This window comes from Echiichthys vipera, assembly GCF_963691815.1.
Source record: "Echiichthys vipera genome assembly, chromosome: 8".
Lineage (NCBI taxonomy): Eukaryota > Metazoa > Chordata > Actinopteri > Perciformes > Trachinidae > Echiichthys > Echiichthys vipera.
The window spans coordinates 33,875,914-33,889,225 of NC_139833.1; the positions used below are offsets into that span (position 1 = coordinate 33,875,914).

General features: G+C 42.1%; 1 protein-coding gene across 1 annotated transcript in view; it reads right to left on the minus strand.

Annotated features, from left to right (window-relative positions):
• Positions 1-12,878, minus strand: part of tgfb2 (transforming growth factor, beta 2) — a gene marked incomplete at its 3' end in the record, with an annotated part of 202,813 nt that extends 189,935 nt beyond the window's left edge. Inside the window, exon 1 of the mRNA XM_083918560.1 lies at positions 11,804-12,878. Coding sequence (XP_083774686.1) covers positions 11,804-12,149 — 346 coding nt within the window. The 5' untranslated portion in view covers positions 12,150-12,878. The remainder of the gene's footprint in view (positions 1-11,803) is intronic.
• Positions 12,879-13,312: the final 434 nt, after the last annotated feature.

The following is a 13,312-nucleotide window of genomic DNA, read 5'->3' on the forward strand; positions in this document are numbered from 1 at the left end:
CTTGGACCGATTCTATTCACCTTATATATGCTTCCCTTGGGAAATATTATAAGGAAGCACTCCATAAATTTTCATTGTTATGCTGGTGATACCCAATTTTATTTGTCGATCAAACCAGAAGAAACCGACCAGTTCGCTAAACTTATAATGTGCATTAAGGAAATAAAAAGCTGGATGACCTGCAATTTTCTGAGGTTAAACTCACATAAAACTTAAGTTATTGTACTTGGCCCTGAAGGCCTCCGAAACTCAATATCTAAAGATATTGTTACTCTGGATGAGGTTGTATTGTCCTCCAGCACCACAGTAAGGAATCTGGGTGTTATTTTTGATCAGGATATGTCCTTTGATTTTCACATAAAACTAACGACAAGGACTGCATTTTTTCACCAACGTAATATTGTGAAAATTAGGAACATTGTGTCTCAGAAAGATGCAGAAAAACTAGTCCATGCATATGTTACTTCCAGGCTGGACTATTGCAAGTCCTTATTATCAGGCTGCTCCAACAAGTCTGTTAAAAGTCTCCAGTTGGTCGAAAAGGCTGCAGCTCGTGTACTAACTAAAACAAATCGAAGAGAACATATTTCTCCTGTATTTGCTTCTTTGCACTGGCTACCTGTAAAATCTAGAATAGAATTTAAAATCCTTCTCCTTACCTACAAAGCTCTTATTGGTCAGACTCCGTCGTAATGTAAAGAGCTCATAGTACCATATTACCCCACTAGATCGCTGTGCTCTGAGAATGCAAGGCTACTTGTCGTTCCTAGAGTCTCCAAAAGTAGAATGGGAGGCAGAGCCTTCAACTACCAAGCTCCTCTCCTGTGGAACCAACTCCCAAGTGTTGTTCGGGGGGCAGACAAGGGGTAAAAGTACAAACAAAACGTTTAATATAAACGACAAACAAATGTGAAATACTACAGGGGGAAAAAGATACACTGAAGACTAGACAGTCGAGGGAAAACAGGAACGGGGAAACGACGGACGATCAGGGAACAGGACGAGGAAACAGGAACGCGGGATACTACGGAAGGAAACAAAGAAAACAACAGTTAGTATAACAAACAACGAGGAGCGCAAAACCAACGAACGAGAAACGGGAGCCAATCCGACAAACAGTTTACCAAGGGAAGGATAACAACGGTCCGGCGCTGCATGCCTGTTAGCTCAGGGTCTTTATAGTTCTACAGGTGATCAGCGTAACAGGCTGCAGCTGAGAGGGACACGCCTACCGGACCTAGACAAACAAAACACAGAGGGGAGACACATGCAGGGAAAAACAGACAGAGGGAGACAAACTCAAACAAAAGGGAGAGAGGAGGGTACTGACAGAACCAACTCTTGACAAGTAAACTTAAAACTTTCCTTTTTGATAAAGCTTATAGCTAGGGCTTAGCTATGTTGTTATTGGGGAGACAATACTTTTCCTGATACTCTGAGCTTCTATCCTCTCTGTATCATTCATGCCTCATAAATGCATGTCTCATAAATGTATGTTACTAATTTAACTTAGTAACAAACAACTTCTTTCCCCGGAGTTGTTTGTGTTTGTCGTTTCACAGGTTTCTGCTGATCATGGTGGTGCCTGCTGCCGTGGTCCTGTATGACGCTTCCTACTACTATTATCACTATTAGTCATATATACTATTATTAGTCTTATAAATTATAAAATTTGTAGCCATAAAAAACCCATCAGTGGTATGTCTCGCTGTATCGCAGCTGTTATTACCACTACTCATCATTGATCATGTTTGCCACCATATTATTATCATTTTCATATTATATTACCTTAGCTGTGCTTGTTTCTACTATTCTGCTATATTAACTGCCATAACATTAAAGTCATATTCACACTACTATAGATATTATTATAGTTACTGTTACTTTTGTGGTTGCTTGCATCTCTGAAAGTGTGTCTGTCTTTGTGTCTCTGTCTCTCTGTCTGACTTTGTCTCTCTCTTTCCATCCGTCTGTCTTTTCTCACTCTTCTTTTCTTTTCTTCCTCCCCAACTGGTCAAGACAGATGGCAAAACAAAGTGATCAGATCACATCACCCCAGTTCTTAAGACCTTACATTGGCTCCCAGTCAGCTACAGAATAGATTTTAAAGTTCTGCTACTGGTTTATAAATCACTGAATGGTTTTGGTCCAGAATACATGTATGACATGTTAGTAGAGTATAAACCCAGTAGAGCTCTGAAATCTACAGACTCAGGTTAGATAGTGGCGCACAGAGTTCAAACTAGACATGGTGAAGCAGCATTTAGCTGTTATGCTGCACACAACTGGAACAAACTACCAGCAGATCTGAAATCAGGCCAAACTGTGAGCACTTTTAAATCCAGGTTAAAAACATTTCTCTTTTCATGCCCTTGTAGATGAGATATTTTTAATAACTTTAAACATTATCTATTTCCTTTCCTTTTACTTTTTTATTCTTCTTTGCTCCTGCTTTTGACAGTGTTTTGTTTCTATGCTGTTTTTAAAAAAATGTTTTGTCTTTGTGTAAAGCACATTGAGTTGCCTTAGTATGATATGCGCTATATAAATAAAGATGCCTTGCCTTGCCTATGAATGTCATCAACCCACTCCTCACTCCGTGGGTGAATACACCGGAGAATGAGCAGCTGTTTTCTCAGATGAACTCACTGTGAGTTTAAACAGTCTTTGTACTAGGGAGCTGGCAGGCTAAACTCTGGTTAAAGACTGGTCCGACTGAATCGGACATTTGCATTCACATGTACAGACAGTTACCGTCTAGATAAATTCAGGTTTGCAGTGCATGTGAAAAATTGGCTTAAGACTCCTCAGTACATGACACTAAATGATTGTTATGTGAATGTAATTCCAGTTGTCTTTCTTATCACAAACAAATATACACAGTGAAACTATTCCATCTCTTTGTGTTAATATAAATCAAGAACTAGTAACTTGTGTAGACATCCAGTCAGAACAGATGCACACAGGGGTCAACATGTTCACAGGCTGCTGTGGAGGGAGCTGGAACTCTATAGCACTCCAGAGACAGAGCTGGAAGGCACACAGGCCACAAGACACAGGCACTCTGTCCACTCAGCTCCATTATAGCCATACAAACAGGGAAGCACTGTGTCAACAAGCCCACTCTATAAACCTAAATCTTTCACAGCTGAGGTACACACAGCTACTGCATGCCATTGCATACATACATATATACATGTACACACACACAGTCAGCAGTTAAAGTGATGCTTTAAACTGCTTTTCTTTGCTGCTTTATTCATAACGGAGAGCATAAGCTCAAAAGGCACATGGAGTATTACAGTATTCTTACTGCTTTCTGCCCAGGAGTTCCTGCAAAGCACCACTTTCAAGGCACATTTTATGGCATTTTAAACTGAACTGAAAAATTAGCATGTGTTCAAACTGTGAGGTTAGAGTTCAAATTTAGTGGCGACTGCAGAAGGTTGCTTTGTGCAGCCCCCAAAAGGAGAAGGCAGATTAGGTGTTATGATAATATCTGAGCTGGCAGGAAATTAAGCACAATAGGAAAGGTTCAACATGTGGAAAATACACTTGTAGAATTGTAGTTATAGATTTAATGTATAAACTGCTTGATGTTTCTTGCAAACTAATAAGCAGCTATTTCAGACTAATTTGAGCAACACACATTGGCCCCAACATAGAGAGCGAAAACATAAAGCAACAGAATCAAAGGACGGCCACAGCACAGATTAGTCTCAATAGTCACCTGGGGCAAATGGGGAATAAAGGAATAGAAAATAATATGATAACCATTAGAGTAAACAGTATTTTGAAGTGTGATGGTATGAGCTGCTTCTCCATAGTCAGTGTGTTGCCTATAGTAGATGACTGCACACCCTGTTTGGAAAAGCTGACAGGAGTACTGACAGAAGCTAAGCGATGTACTGCTGTTGGCGGGGCCAGCAGTCCGAACAAGGGCGCTGGAAGTAGGGGGGTAAGAAGTGGGGGGACATTGACTATCTACTTCTTCAGACAGATGGCATGCTTACTGTCATCTACTGTAGGTAACACACTGACTGGATAAGTAGACTATATACAACCACACTTCCAAAAGGCAAACTATCCCTTCTAAGTCTAACATCTGGGGGAATCAGAGTGGAGTGATACATTGCATTATGTCAAAATGATGGGCAGTATGGTAGGTTTCATCGGGGAGATTAATATGATTTTGTACTGCACTTCCATAAGGTTGGGGGACACACAAGAGTTTGAACAAGAAATGTCAAAATATCTTGACTTTTAGTCAGATTTATTATGGGTCAAACTTAAACAATGCTGGTTCTTGCATTTCTAATGAATCAATCTAAACCATTTTTCACCTAACCACCCTGCCTGGTAAAAAAAACACCCTAGTTTTTTAAACCACACACCCCATTTCTTTGATAAATCAAGAAGATTTCCTGGCACCCAACCAAATAAGGCCGATACCCTGTGTGTGTAAGATATTCACTTTCACAGGCACTCACACGTCAAGTGAAAGAGACTAAATAAATAGAGCGCATCAGCTGAAGGGTTCGCTGCTTCATCTCTCTCCTGTCAGCATTTGTCTCCAGATGTGAGGACCTGGCCAGTGTCACCAGTTCACATGAATGGGAATCAATTCTGGCCACTTTCCTCCACGCTTATTGACTCAGTATTATTTATACCCTGCAAATGCTTTCCTGACTGCACTTAGCATCAGATATATTCACATTTAAGGTATTAACACAAGAGGGCCAAGGATAACATTTAATGCAAAATACACCTCTGGGCATACAAAACATTGTGCTAATTTATTTTGGCTTCAATTCATGTGCTCACATTTCTGAGTGAATGGGAAAACCATGATGGGGTTAATGGCTCTGCAGTTTAATTTAATATGAATATTTAGTTTCCAAAGCCATTACTTTCTTCTGATGTTTCTTTGATCTGCTGAAGGAGAAATTCATCTTCTCCACATGGGAGGTCAAAGGTCAGGGTCAGCTACAGAACAGCACTGCTGAAGCTGGTGGATTCAGAACAGGAGCTGTCAGCAGAGAACTAAACCTACGCCTTCTGCTTGAAGGATTATTACTCAAACATGGCTTCCTCTGCAAAATGTGTGTTATTTCAAAAGTATAAAAGAAACGGGGAACACCAGCAGATCAACATGCCTCAGATCACATGCTTTGAGGTGTCAGCATGCATTTTAGTTCAATATGTGAGAATGGTGGGAAATCTGTAAGGTTGGGTATGACTGTGCACTACTCCATATGGACAGTCAAAGGACAAACTCCTATAGCACAGTCTAATATCATTTAAGGCCCACACTGATGCAAATACATAAAGCGGTGCTCCGTCAAAATCTTAAAGCTGTAGTCGGCAAGTCTTGCAGATCGAGTTGACTCAGTCAAATTTTCAGTGTTTACAACTCTCACACCCCTCCGCCTCTATCACTGAGCTCCTCAGCTACCTCCCATCGAGTACTCGTCGGTGCACCACATTCCTGTGAACGCGCCAGTTTCTTTTCTCATCAATAAAAGTAGACAGTAGAGACTCAGACCAGCTAATGGATATCTGTAAAGACAGCGAAGAGGAGGAGCTTCGGTGCTCTGGTCGCCAAAAGACCCCCACAGAGAAGATGCTTGCATTTCAGAGAGAGGAGGCTCACAAAAAAGAAAAAAGGCTCACTCACTTTTATGACCTATGGAAGACCCAGGCACGTATGTCTAGAGCAGGGGTAGGCAATTCCGGTCCTGAAGAGCCACTGTCCTGCATGTTTTAGGTTTCTCTCTGCTCTAACACACCTGATTTTAATGATTTGCTCGTTATCAAGCAGCTGATGCTTGTCACAGTTTGATTATTGTTAGACTCAGGTGTGTTAGGGTAGGGAGAAACCTAAAACATGCAGGACAGTGGCTCTCCAGGACCGGAATTGCCCACCCCTGGTCTAGAGAGAAATTAAAGTCAAACATTCCTGAGAAAGAGATTGCAGTTCTTGTAGACAAACTAGAGAAAGGAATGGAAGATGTTATTCGTATCTATGTGGAATCAGAGATCACCTTACTCCATCCAGTGAGACAAGACGTCGTATTGATGCCTGTGAAGCAGTGACAAGGGACATTGTTAAGATTTTATATAAAAGTATAGCAGGCATTGATGGATAATTTGACAGTGAAGCAGTAAAACAACGACTGTGTGAGCTGCTTAACAGAGACTATGCTCACTCCATCTATGGATCCACGGCCCCACCTTCAAGTCGACACTCCAGTCAACACTCTGTGAGCTCCATCGTAGCGGCTAAAAGGGCGGATGCAGCAGCAGACTTAGCAGCAAAGAAGCAGAGTATGAACTGTTATTGGAGGAGGAAAGACAAAAGGTAAAAATTCAACTCCTAGAGGAACAGCAGAGAAAAGAACTGGAAGCTCAGAAACGTGACACAAGCCCCTGGCTTGACAGAAGTGACGTATGATATCAGGAAGTAGGCGGGAATTTGAGCATACTCGCTGTCACGGCTGAAAATGATGAAGATAATGGAGACGTTTAAAAACAACGTAAGCTTCGCTATGTTAATAATGTAGCTAACTACGAGCTAACTAGCAATCTTTGATGCGCGGGAATTTGAGGATACTGCTGTCACTCTGTGGCAAATACATTTTTGATAAAGTTTTTTTGCAACCTGTGAGATGTGTAAGGGTTTTTCCTGCGCTGAGATTGTTGTGTCGGTCGCTAAAGGCTTATTAAATTGCCAGTGCTAATGAAAACCATGAGCACCACAATGATGATATTTCTCTTTAACCCGTATATGGATGCACCATTTGACTTCACTGTTGTAAGTAGACATTACCAACAGAAATAATATCTCTTTGGAATCATGAGGTTACTGTACAACATAGAAAAATACAAACATGCACTTTGTATTTGTGGCAATGTTCTTCCTTAAGAATGACATGGCAGCTCTGCGGAGATGGTGGTGTGCAGTGCTAGTGGAAAACCTGCACCTGGAGGGGTATGTATCTGTCTGTTTTTGTCTGTATCATATTTTGGCTATTTGTTTTTTCTACAGACATGGCAGAAGGTTTGCCCATTTTTCCAAGGAGGCGGAAAGCATGCTGAATGGTCTTCCACCAGTCTTTAGACTAAAACGAAAGAGAGAGGTGAATTAAGTGTCCAATATTATAAAAGGCAATGTATGTTAATCACCATAACTGATTGATTTCTAACAGTCTGACATGGTAAAAAAATATATACTTTCCTCAAAAGGACACAGCTGTTTTAATGTCCAGGAGGGGGTGACAAGCCAAGGGGAGGACAAAAATGGAAAGGTTTGGGACTTTATTTGTTTAAGAATGTTAGTAATGTAAATTATCATGACATTACTAAAAGTTCATTATATTATAAATGTGGCCAACAGGAACCAACACAGGATGATCACGTCATCAGGGAGCACAGTGACTTAAAGAGGCCATGCACAATCAACCTGGCTGAGTTGGTTAGTATGTGATTTAGTTATTAGTATCAAGCATGCTATCTAGTCTCCCTAATTTATATCAAGCATTTACTAAACATAACTAAATTTTAAAATGTTTACTTTTAGGACAATGGATCTTAGGGGAGCATGAAAAGACTAGAGGTCAGTAAAAAGCCATCTAAGTATGTGGAATTAACTGCGCTTAGTATATTTTCAATATTTGCTTTATGAAATTACAGGAAATGGTAAAAGAGGCACAGGAGAAGTGGAAACAGCAGTGTTCAGTCCGGATTGACTTCATAACAGGGAACACTAAACTAAGACAACACCTTGAGGTATTTATATGGCACTAAATTCATTAGCAGTTATGGCATTCATTGGATGTCCATCTTAACGCATTGATGAAGTTGTCTCTTTTCTTTTTGGAATCCTTAAAGACACACCAGGAGCGAGACAACCTATAGATTCTGTTGCCTCTGTCTTTGACGTGCTTTTGCCTGAGGTAAAATGTCATTGTTCATCATTCAGCTCCAGATTGGTAGAAACTGGTATATTGCCTTACCCTACATGACTATTGGTGTTAGAGATTTGAACGGTGTAGATGTGAACCCAGTGCAGGACACCCCTGTGGCCTCCAGGAAGGAAGACACCTACATTCACTTCAGTGTGGACGTGGAGATCCAGAGACATGTGGAGAAGTTACCAGAAGGAGCAGCTATCTTCTTTGAATTCAAGCACTACAAACCTAATAAGAGGTTCACCGGCACTAAATGTTTTGCCTTGGACCCCATTGTCATGGAACTGTACAAGAAGCCCACAGACTTCAAGGGGAAGAAACTGCTGCTTCTAACAGGGAAACAACTCTATCTCCATCTTCACAGCCACTGCCTTAATAAATAACACGCAAGGGGCATCATGGTTTAATCCACCCTCCCGCAAAAAGTCCCGGAATTCTTTCCAGAATGGTTTCAGTGTGCCATTAAGACTTTTTTGATACTTAATTATTACCATTTAAATAGATGAAATAAAAAAAGGTAGCTCGGCTCCAAACACTCATGTGACAGCTGCAAAGGAAGACATCATACACTTCTTCATGACGACACTAAACCCAAAACCAAATCAGAGCAACAGAGATGAAGCAGCAACCAGACTGTCTCTCAGTGTGGAAACGAAGGAACCATTGGCTAACACTCCAATGATCGTGCCAGTGTGGGTTTCCTCCATCAGCAGACCAGGTATGAAAAGGCTTGTTTATGCTCTGCTGGACACTCAGAGTGATACAGTTTTCATTAAACAGGAAGTTAACAACAGCTTACAAACTGAGAAACATCCTGTTAGACTGAAGCTCACTACAATGATTGGTAAAGACACACTAATGCACAGCCAAAGGGTCTCTGGTCTTAGAGTGAGAGGTTACAACTCCACGATGCTCTTCGATCTCCCAACTGCATACATAAAGGACTGCATACCAGTGATTCGAACACACATTCCTACCTGTGAAACGGCAAGGCACTGGAATCATCTCAAAACAATAGCAGATGAAATCCCACCACAGCTAGAATGTGAAGTTGGTCTTTTAATAGGCAACAATTGCTCAAGGGCACTGGCACCACGGCAGGTAATACATGGAGAAAATAGTGACCGCTACACAGTTCGCACAGACTTAGGATGGAATATTGTAGGTTGTTCATCACCACACCATGACTCACCAAGCATCACCAACATGTGCCACAGAGTTGTTGTATAAGAGTTTCCTCCAGTGACTCCAGCAGACGCAATCGGAGTTCTGGAGTCTGACTTTAAGGATACCAGTAAGGATGGAAAGGCTGTGTCCCAGGATGACATCCTCTTCCTGAATATGGTAAGGGAAGGAATTCAAATGAACACTCAAGGTCACTATGAGATGCCACTCCCCTTTTAAGAAAGACCCTACCCTCCCTGACAATAAAGAACTATTCAGCTTGCAAAGGACGCTCAGGAGCTCTGTTCTATGGGTGGTTTGAAACTTTGAGAAGTTTGTGTGCAACAACAGATCAGTGTTGGAGAGTATTCCGCCATCAGAGCATGCTACTGAAGTGAAGGCTCCAAACCTGGCCTTCAACGATCTAACGCTAGAGAGAGAGCCTTAGGTATCCATTGTCATATTGAATCGGATACTTTCAGATTTCGTGTCTGTCTAAAAGACCAGCCAGCAAAAACGACGTGGCATACTATCCACAGTTGCCTCTCTCTATGATCCACTGGGCTTTGTTTCCCCTTTTCTGCTCATCGGAAAAAAGATGCTTTAGGAAATGTGCAGGCAAGGCACAAGCTGGGATGAGCCCCTCATCGGTAAACTGCAACAAGTATGGGAAAGCTGGAAGAATGATCCTGCAGAATTGGAGAAAATCACCATACCCTGCTGCTATGTGCCTGCTGGCTTTGGACAAGTCCCGAAAAGGGAGCTACATCACTTTTCCGATGCAAGCACATATTGTTATGGCCAGTGTTCCTACTTAAGACATGTAAATGAAGATGAAGTTCACTGTGCTCTGGTTATGGGAAAATCCAGAGTAGCTCCTATTAAAGTCAGGACTATCCCAAGGCTAGAGCTGACAGCTGCTGTTGTGTCAGTCGCGGCAAGCAGCAAGCAAAACCTAGTACAGAAAATACACCTCAGCACAGCTTCCCGGCAGTGGAAATGCATCCCTACCAACAACAACCCTGCAGATCTTGCCTCTAGAGGATTAAATGCAAGTGAGAGGCTCTCAGGACCTCAGTTCTTATGGGAGAAGGAGATACGTCCAGTGGTAGATGTCATCACGAAAGTACAGATTGGAGATCCTGAAGTCAAAAGGATTTAGACACTACATACACAGACATCCAAGCAAGTGAGTCTTTCTGAACGCCTGTGAACGTTTTCGCCGTGGTCAAAAGCAACTCAAGCCATGGCTCATCTTACACGTCGTGTAAGGGGTGATAAGTCAACAGATCACAGCACTGTACAGGAACAAGAGGATGCACGCTGCATCGTCATAAAAGACCTACAGAGACAAGTATACTCAGTAGAGATAAAGTTGCTCAGTAAGACTATTCATGCTTTGCACTCCATATTGTTTTGAAAATCACTCATAATTTGGTGGGGGTTTAAATTACCTTTAATATAGCACATCATATTCCCAAACTGTGTAGTTGCGATAGGTATTAATTTAATAAGAAATCTCTTAGAATAAGTTTATTTTACTGTTACTTCCTGTTTTTAAGCTTGTGCTTTTATTTTGATAGAGTGTGACTATAAAAGAGAAAAGGGAGGAAGTTACAGGAAGTTAAGTGTATGGCAAACGGGTCTATCAAAAGTGCAAAAACTTGAGAAAATGTAAACTAACAAGTTCGTTTCGCACCTGGCTGATAAGGGCACAAGGTTTGTCATCATTTTGTTTAAATGTGGTGCTTAATGCTGAAAATGTGATGTCCTTGTATTGTTTTGCATCGTTTTATACAAGTCTATTTTAAGCGATCAATAACGCTGTTTTGCGATCCAGGGCATCTGTCCTTCTGAAGGGGACAGTTATTTCAGTAAACTGCTTGCTAGTATGTAATAAATACAGCATTATTTTTGTGTGCATTAACAATTTTTGGAAGTTAAAGCTGCAAACTGACAGTTATAATATATTTTCAAGTTAAATATGTTTGTTTATTGCACTCTATTCTTAGGTTGTAATTGAGATAAAATAGGTTAAAAAGGATACTTCATGATTGTAAATGACAATTCATTTTCTGTCAAAGGTTAAAAACACACTATTTTCATATTGTTAAACATGCTATTACATAGATGGTCTTCAAGGTGTCAAAAGATTTAATGGAGCAATGGTATCATCTATTTGCTCAAAAATAAACACTTGTTAACCATCAGTTAAAGAGTTCGACCATCAATCAGCCCGGATGCTACATGAACAAAGCCAAAAACTATGTGCATAGGGAGAGGCATCACTAGGAAAAACAAGGGTGAAGGCTCAACAGAATTATCCAGTCATGGTCAAGGTTATAAAGCAGCCACTGGAGGTGATACAGAGTTTACACATATGATGCTTTGAGAAGTGAACATACAGCACCGGGATTCATTGGATGGCCTTTTGTTCTGGCGATGCAGCTCTGACTTAGAGTAGGAGACTTTTTAATGTCCAAGAGCTGCACTCATCCAACCAGTCATGACGGGATGGATTTTCCAAAACATTCACAAACACGTGAATATGTACAAACGCTATTTTGGATTTCACACTCAAGCAGCACATAAAGTGTGCGCAAACAAGCGAACACACACACACACACACACACACACACACACACACACACACACACACACACACTTACTCTCTGACGGGTAGAAGGGCTGCATGTCGATCTTGTGCACCTCCTTGGCGTAATACTCCTCCTCGCTCCGCTGCCGCTCGCACGTCGCCGCTCGTTGGTTTGCCTTCTCCTGCAACAGGTCGCGGGTGCTGTTGTAAATGGCGACAATATCCCGAGATACTTCCTCGGGCTCGGGGAAGTCCTCCGGGGGACTAGTGAGCTTCAGCTTGCTCAGGATCTGCCCTCTGATGGCCTCGATGCGCTTCTTTTTGTACTGATCCATGTCTAGCGTGCTGCATGTGGTCAAACTGAGCGCCACGGTGGCTAAATCCAGAGTGAGGAGAAGACTGACGAAACACAGATTCATCTTCTCCGGCGACGTCTTCAAATCTCAAAAACAAAACAGATTCGTAATATTTACGGAAGCGATTTAAATACGGTCAGGCAGACGCGTTGTTAGGACACAATCGAAGTAAGGAGCATGTATGCACACTCGTGGCCCCGAAAAGCTATTTGAAAATCGTATGGTTCTAATTACCCCACAGTCAAATGTACATAAAAACCATGAAACTGTCTCGATTAAACAGAGAGCAGTCAAAAGGGAACGCAGTGAAGGTGCAGCTAGATGTTTCCAGAGGTGGACGCACCGCCATCAAACCGATGAAAACAGGAAAGTTGGAGACAGCTGAGCGGATCAGCGGGACACGCAGACGTGGAGCCTGTGGGACTGAGTACACCTCCGCTGCACCAGAGCGATCAGCCTACAGCTCTCCGAACTGCACCTCACCCAACACCAACCCAGGCTTCTGTCTTGTGTCAAACTTTACTGCCCTGATATGCGATCCATCACTTCTATTTTCCACACAGAAAGTTGTTTGATAAACATCCGAACTCAAACGCGGTCCTGACGGTCAGCGGGGGCCCAATTTGGGAACTTTTTTAAAGTTGGGCGAAACCAAAAGTTCATACAAAATTGTGATTTCACGATTGAAACGTGTTCCTTTTAAAAGTAGCTCAAAAACAGCTCCGATTTTGCCTTCGGTGCGACCGCATAGCGCTTTACGCGTCTCCTTCAACCCATTTAGTTCGGGAACGGTTTCTCTTTTTTACCCGTGCCAAGCGGACATCAGTCGCGGTTTGTTAAGGACTATTGTTACCACATGCTCTCCCAACCGCACGCTTTAAATCGAGGTTGTGGTCATCACCGTGGGAGTAGGGGAACCCTTCAGTTCCACGTTAGGAGATGGTTGGTTGTAAATCGGCTCTCTGTGCCCATCGGGACAGCATTGCAGCGGCTCAGCGGCCCCTGCTGCGTCATAACGCAGGGTCCTAAAGCCGGTCAGCGCATGGCGTCTGAAGCTTTTTTCTCAACTGCTACACGTTAGTTCCTCTCTGTGTTACAGTTCTATTAGAAACAAGTTCAACTTTTTAAGTAGCATTCAAACACACTCACTGTGCATCAGTCAAACACGTTCCTATACTGGGAGCTTTTACTGTAATTATTCCCTAATTACACATGGAACACTGCAG